General features: G+C 43.2%; 1 protein-coding gene across 1 annotated transcript; it reads left to right on the top strand.

Annotated features, from left to right (window-relative positions):
- Nucleotides 1-2,547: 2,547 nt before the first annotated feature.
- Nucleotides 2,548-5,353, top strand: il19l (interleukin 19 like). Its single transcript, NM_001195186.1, is given in 6 exon segments — nt 2,548-2,831; nt 3,422-3,592; nt 3,776-3,838; nt 4,062-4,214; nt 4,394-4,456; nt 4,806-5,353. Coding segments are annotated over 5 exon segments (546 nt in total). The 5' UTR covers nt 2,548-2,831; nt 3,422-3,433; the 3' UTR covers nt 4,914-5,353.
- The last annotated feature ends 2,520 nt before the right edge of the window (nt 5,354-7,873 follow it).

Genomic DNA, 7,873 nt, shown 5'->3' on the forward strand with positions numbered 1-7,873 from the left:
CAGCACCAGCCCCAGCCCCAGACCCAGCCTCAGCCTCAGCCCCAGCCACAGGCCCAGACCCAGCCTCAGCCTCAGCCCCAGCCCCAGACCCGGCCTCGGCCCCATCCTCAGCCCCAGCCTCAGCCCCAGCCCCAGACCCAGCCTCAGCCTCAGCCTCAGCCCCAGCCCCAGCCTCAGCCCCAGCCCCAGCCTCTGCCACAGCCCCAGCCCCAGCCTCAGCCTCAGCCTCAGCCCCAGCCTCAGCCTCAGCCCCAGCCCCAGCCCCAGCCCAAGCCTCAGCCTGAGTACCAGCCTCACACCCAGACCCTTGGCCTTCTTGGAAGGTCAAAGAAAGTTAGGGAAGCACCTCACTGTGGTAGTGTATTGTTGTCTTCTCCATGGAAAGTTACTGTAAACAGAGGTGAAATTGGGGTGGAATAGCAAGGAACGGAATTCTCAAAGGGAAATGATTTTGACAGAAACGTACAGTGGTTAGTGGTTAAGGCCTGCAATATAGTAATAATGTGTGTGCTTATATTTGTCATAGTTCACACATGTAAAAGTGTGTTTTTTGCATATCCCAACTCACCATGAGACATCCTTGGAGAGTGGAGTCACATCCAGGGTCAGCCATTATCAACGGCGAACCTGTAGCAATTACGGTTAAGTGCCTTGCTCAAGGTCACATCGAGAGATTGTTCACCTTGTTGGCTCAGGGATTCAAACTAGAGATGTTTGGTTACTGGCCCAATGCTCTAACCGCTAGGCTGCAGGCTGTCCATATACAGTAGGGCAAAAAAGTATTTATTCAGCCACCAATTGTGCAAGTTCTCCCACTTAAAAAGATGAGAGAGGCCTGTAATTTTCATCACTTCAATTATGTCAGACAAAATTAGAAAAAAAATCCAGAAAATCACATTGTAGAATTTTTTATGAATTTATTTGCAAATTATGGTGGAAAATAAGTATTTGTTCACCTACAAACAAGCAAGATTTCTGGCTCTCACAAACCTGTAACTTCTTCTTTAAGATGGTCCTCTGTCCTCCACTCGTTACCTGTATTAATGGCACCTGTTTGAACTTGTTATCAGTATAAAAGACACCTGTCCACAACCTCAAACAGTCACACTCCAAACTCCACTATGGCCAAGACCAAAGAGCTGTCAAAGGACACCAGAAACAAAATTGTAGACCTGCACCAGGCTGGGAAGACTGAATCTGCAATAGGTAAGCAGCTTGGTTTGAAGAAATCAACTGTGGGAGCAATTATTAGGAAATGGAAGACATACAAGACCACTGATAATCTCCCTCTATCTGGGGCTCCACGCAAGATCTCACCCAAAACCACACAGGGGGACCTAGTGAATGACCTCCAGAGAGCTGGGGCCAAAGTAAGAAAGCCTACCATCAGTAACACACTACGCCGCCAGGGACTCAAATCCTGCAGTGCCAGACGTGTTCCCCTGCTTAAGCCAGTACATGTCCAAGCCCGTCTGAAGTTTGCTAGAGAGCATTTGGATGATCTAGAAGAGGATTGGGAGAATGTCATATGGTCAGATGAAACCAAAATATAACTTTTTGGTAAAAACTCAACTCGTCGTGTTTGGAGGACAAAGAATGCTGAGTTGCATCCAAAGAACACCATACCTACTGTGAAGCATGGGGGTGAAAATATCATGCTTTGGGGCTGTTTTTCTGCAAAGGGACCATGACGACTGATCCGTGTAAAGGAAAGAATGAATGGGGCCATGTATCGTGAGATTTTGAGTGAAAACCTCCTTCCATTAGCAAGGGCATTGAAGATGAAACGTGGCTGGGTCTTTCAGGATGACAATGATCCCAAACACACCGCCCGGGCAATGAAGGAGTGGCTTCGTAAGAAGCATTTCAAGGTCCTGGAGTGGCCTAGCCAGTCTCCAGATCTCAACCCCAATAGAAAATCTTTGGAGGGAGTTGAAAGTCCGTGTTGCCCAGCAACAGCCCCAAAACATCACTGCTCTAGAGGAGATCTGCATAGAGGAATGGGCCAAAATACCAGCAACAGTGTGTGAATACCTTGTGAAGACTTACAGAAAACGTTTGACCTCTGTCATTGCCAACAAAGGTTATATAACAAAGTATTGAGATAAACTTTTGTTATTGACCAAATACTTATTTTCCACCATAATTTGCAAATAAATTCATTAAAAATCCTACAATGTGATTTTCTGGATTTTGTCTGTCATGGTTGAAGTGTACCTATGATGAAAATTACAGGCCTCTCTCATCTTTTTAAGTGGGAGAACTTGCACATATGGTGGCTGACTAAATACTTTTTTGCCCCACTGTATGTCGTTAACTGTCAAGGATATATTACGCAAGCCTTGATATTAAATCCCAGAACTGTCATCAGTTCCTTCCTTCCTTTTCATTAAAATTACTCATTTAGAGATGAGCTGTTATTCCTTCCTATGCTGCTGTATTTCCTCTTACCTGTTTCTGTGTGACTGTGCATGTGAACACCTTGTGGAGTATCTGGCGAAATTCCCCTCTCTGCCCTATAAGAGCCAGACATGAGCGCCAACATGGACACAGAGGACTGCTCATCAGATAGATAGAGGACACACACACAGAGGACTGCTCATCAGATAGATAGAGGACACACACACAGAGGACTGCTCATCAGATAGATAGAGGACACACACACAGAGGACTGCTCATCAGATAGATAGAGGACACACACACAGAGGACTGCTCATCAGATAGATAGAGGACACACACACAGAGGACTGCTCATCAGATAGATAGAAGACACACACACAGAGGACTGCTCATCAGAGAGATAAAGGACACACACACAGACACACAGACAGGTGAGTTGGAACACCTGCCACACATCTAAGGATTTGTTGGGGGTGGGGAGATTTTGACTTGGATGCGGGGAAGACTTTTTAAATTGATTACTGGATGCTGCACTGAACTGACAATACGCTATAAACATGGATATGTCACAAACTATAAAAATGTAACCACCGAGTCATTTCTGGAGGCTTGAATCAGCGTCACTGTGGCAATAACTCTAAGCAATAACTTAATAACTTTAGCTAACTTGGACTGAGAAGACTTAACATGAATGTGTATGTTGTCATGTCAGTGATGCTCTATCTAAAAGTTTGACTTTTCCTTTCATCTCCATACACCTGTCAGTAAAAATGTTGTCACATACACCTGAAAAGTGTTGTTTTGTACAGTCACAGCCATAGTAGTATGGCACCCCTGGAGCAAATTAGGGTTAAGTGCCTTGCTCAAGAGCACAACAACAGATTTTTTACCTTGTCGGCTCAGGTAATCAAACCGGCAACCATTTTGGTTACTGGCCCTACGCTCTAACCTCTAGGCTATGTGTTACCAGTACGTAAGGTGTGTGAGTTTACTTTCTAAGTGATGCTCTGTCTGTCTCCAGGTTGACATAGAGATGAAGCTGCTGTTAAGCCCCACCATCCCCAGGCTCCTCTTCCTGTTAGCGTGTCTCAGTGGGTGTGGCTTGGGACATGGCATACACCTGGGAACCTGCTCTGTCACCGTACACACTCACGAACTACGCAAGCACTACACAGAGATACGGAGCTCTGTGGTGAGCACACACACAAACACAGTCACTTCCATGATCCTGTATTAGAACAAGAAACCTACCCTGAGGCTCTTAGTCTCTACCTCTCCTCACTCTCTGTCACACTGTCTGTTTTACATATACATATTTTATTAGAGTGAATAGAATTTTGTATTGACTGTGTTGTTGTGGGTTAAATGTGTGCAGATAGCAGCAGACAGTCAGATGGGAGTGAGACTGCTGAGGGGAGACGTGATGAGGAACATACAGGTAAATTGTTCTCACTACCTTAACCTGCATATCAATGTTCTTTAAAAGGCACTCAGTCTAGTGTTGTCCATTACGGGAGACCTTTTCCTGGTGCAAAAAAGCACATATATCTGTACAAAAAAATACAGTAAACCCTCATAACCTGGCAGCATGATATAATTTGGAACATTTCTTTAATAATGTGCTGCAGTAAATGTAACATGTAGTGTGTCCTCCATTTCAGGAGGGGGAGTACTGCTGTTTCCTGCGTCTTTTGCTACGTTTTTATGTGGAGAGAGTGTTTGTTAGCCACGGCATGTCTCAGCCACTGCACCGACGCTCAACCAGCGCTCTCGCTAATAGTTTCCTCACAATCAACAAGAACCTGAGGCAATGTGTAAGAAGACACACACACACACACACACACACACACACACACACACGCACACACACACAGGCATGCACACACACACACACATATTAACACACAACAGCACACATTTTACACCTACAAACTCACACATAAACAAAAGCTACTACTATCGTTATCTAATGTCATCTCTTTATGTCCTCCAGCACTGCCACTGTGGAGAAGACACCAGGAGAAAAATGGACTCCCTACAGGCCCAGTTTGACAAGGTAACTACACACACTGACATATAAATATACATATATAGAGAGATAGATAGCAAAATAGAGAAAATACTGTTTGGCGAGTGTATGGTGAAAGAGGCTTAGACAGTCCAAGAGAGGAGAGTGAGAGAGAGGAGATGAATCAATAAGATTCATGCCAATATTAACCTCTCTCCTCCTTTTCTCCATCCTCTCACCCTCATCTTTCCCTCCTCTCCCCCTCCTTTCTCACCCTCATCTATCCATCCTCTCCCCTCATTTATTCCTCCTCTCCCCCTCACCTCTCCATTCTACCACCCCTCATCTCTCCATCCTCTCTTCCTTATGTCTCCATCCTCATCTCTCCATCCTGTAGCTGGAGATCTACCAGGCAGCAGTAAAGGCTATAGGAGAGCTGGACTCTCTACTGGACTGGCTGGAAGAACTCAAGCACAACTCACACACAACTCACACAGACAGATAACATATGAAAATGTGTAAATGTTGCAGTTCAGATGATTTGTTACATTTTTGTTACCACATATTGATGGGATAAGTTTACCTGAAAGGAATATTTATTAATGTGTGTATTGATGCTAATGTATGTATTAAAAGAGACATATGTCAGTCTCAGATGGTTGTCTAAGTTCCATAAATAATGGTTCTGTGATAGTGTTATTAAACAGTCTGAATTTGACCAAACTGTCTAATTTCAATACAAATTACATGTACGGTGCCTTCGGAAAGTATTCAGACGCCTTGACTTTTTCCACATTTTGTTAGGTTCAACCTTATTCTAAAATGTATTAAATTGTTTGTTTTTTTCATCAATCCCCACACAATACCCCATAACGATGAAGCAAAAACTGTTTTTTTTTTACATTTTTGCAAATGTTTTCAAAATAAAAAACTGAAATATCACATTTACATAAGTATTCATTCATACCCTTTACTCAGTACTTTGTTGAAGCACCGTTGGCAGCGATTACAGCCTCGAGTCTTCTTGGGTATGACGCTACAAGCTTGGCACACCTGTATTTGTGGAGTTTCTCCCATTCTTCTCTGCAGGTTTCCTCCAGATATGACGCTTGGCATTCAGGCCAAAGAGTTCAATCTTGATTTTATCAGACCAGAGAATCTTGTTTCTCTTGGTCTGAGTCTTTAGGTGCCTTTTGGCAAACTCCAACTGGGCTGTCATGTGCCTTTTATTGAGGAGTGGCTTCCGTCTGGCCACTCTACCATAAAGGCCTGATTGGTGGAGTGATGCGGAGATGGTTGTCCAGAGGTACTCTAGAGCTCTGTCAGAGTGACATTCGGGTTCTCGGTCACCTCATGTCCGACTGCTGAGAATATATTTTTTTATTTGATACATTTTATAATACAGCTATAACGTAACAAAATGTGGAAAAAGTCCAGGGGTCTGAATACTTTCCATAGGCACTGTAAGTGTGCAATTGCTGGTACCTGGGCTGTCATCCTTAAACGTAGTTGAATTTGACAGGCACCTTGCCCTCTCGGAGCGCACACTGGACGCTCTGGCAAAGGAGTAGGGTTGTTCTGAGCGTTCGGACCTTACAATGGCAGTCAAGCACCCAAGCTTACTGGCTAAATGTTGGCAAACTAGCGAGCTACTTCCAGACAAATGAGAGAACAGCTCACTGTGACCATTTTACTCGCCCTAGCAGAGCTGGTTAGGCTGTTTTTATGTTATCCAGAGCGTTGGTGACTGTAACTGTGCTGCTGGCAACAATTTAATTTCTCTTTTTTTGCCAACGTTTACTGACACCGGCCATATTCAATGGGTGTTGAACCTTCGTAACTGAATCAGTTATTAAGAGTGAATTTACAAACTCTGGCTGTCCCTTCGCCACAGAACACAGTAAACGTAGAGAGCGAGGCTGAAAACGATGCATTCTGAAGCTGCCTTACTCAAAAAAACAATACTACCAGAGGTGTCGAGTATGCTGCTTTATTAACTCAATCAATGATTTTGTTTACATTGTTTTCTAACTGATATGATATAATATTGTGACATGAATTAATGCGAGAAGTACACGCAAAACACCGCCATCTCCTGGATAGTGTTGGTTCCAAACAGATGCCGCTCTAAATAAAAAAGGTATACCCAAACACGCTTCAGCCCAATTGAAACGAAAAAGGGGGGATCCGGTGCTCGACTGAGGGACTTGAAAATCCCCAAAACATTCCATACCTCAGGATACTTCAACTGGTGACTATCCGGGAGAATAAAGAATAAGGAGCACTCTAACCCGATTGTTTGTACTGTCAATAAATCTGATTTATGCAGAAACATATTTATTCTCCGCGATAGTCACCAGTTGAAGTATCTGGGATAAGGAATGCTTTTGGGATATGCCAATCCAACACACAGTAAAAGTTATGCAGTAATGTGAAATATCATACCTGATAGTATTTATAATAATAAATAAAGGTTGAGAACCTGTATTTATTTGAGAAATAAAATAGCCTTCTATAACAGCTTGAAATTAAATAACATGATTAATAATAAAAAGCTTTATTTACAAGAAGCATAATATACCAATCCACTCTAAGATGCTCACAACAATATAGCATGACATTACATGGACTGGGGCTATGTCAGGTTTATGAGAAAGAACACCATGCAGTGGTGTCAAACCCACTACACAAGAAAACAAACGAGGTAATGAAACTAGAGCTGGTGAGGTTGCACTCCAACATTTGAACAAGGAGCCTTGTTGAAACCAACTATGTGCTGCTTTCAGTACAGCTAGAAGACAGTCACTGATACGCGTTGTGTATAATTCAAAACAAAATGAGATGGCAACTGCATATGCTTAAAAATGTATGTTTCTGTTATGCACACTATTTTGGGCTTCTACAATGTTGTGCATGTTTGTTCCTCAATACATTCACAATATAAAATGCCTTTTGGAAAGTATTCAGACCCATTAACTTGTTCCACATTTTGTTAGGCTAAAGCCTTATTCTAAAAATGTGTTTACATTTTTTTATCCTCATCAATCTACACAAAATACCCCATAATGACAAAGCAAAAACAAGCTTGGTCTGAGAATATTTAGGTGACTTTTGTCAAACTCCAAGCAGGCTGTCATGTGCCTTTTACTGAAGAGTGGCTTCTGTCTGGTCACTTTACCATAAAGGCTTGATTGATAGAATTCTGCAGAGATGGTTGTCCTTCTGGAAGGTTCTCTCATCTCCACAGAGGAACTCTGGATCTCTGTCAGAGTGACCATCGGGTTCTGGGTCACCTCCCTGAACAAGACCCTTGTCCCCTGAGTGCTCAGTTTGGCCGGGCGGACAGCTCTAGGATGGGTCTTGGTGGTTCCAAACTTCTTCCATTTAAGAATTATGGAGGCCACTGTGTTCTTGGGGACCTTAAATGGTACAGAATTTTTTGGTACCCTTCCCCAGATCGGTTCC

This window comes from Oncorhynchus mykiss, chromosome 7, assembly GCF_013265735.2.
Source record: "Oncorhynchus mykiss isolate Arlee chromosome 7, USDA_OmykA_1.1, whole genome shotgun sequence".
Lineage (NCBI taxonomy): Eukaryota > Metazoa > Chordata > Actinopteri > Salmoniformes > Salmonidae > Oncorhynchus > Oncorhynchus mykiss.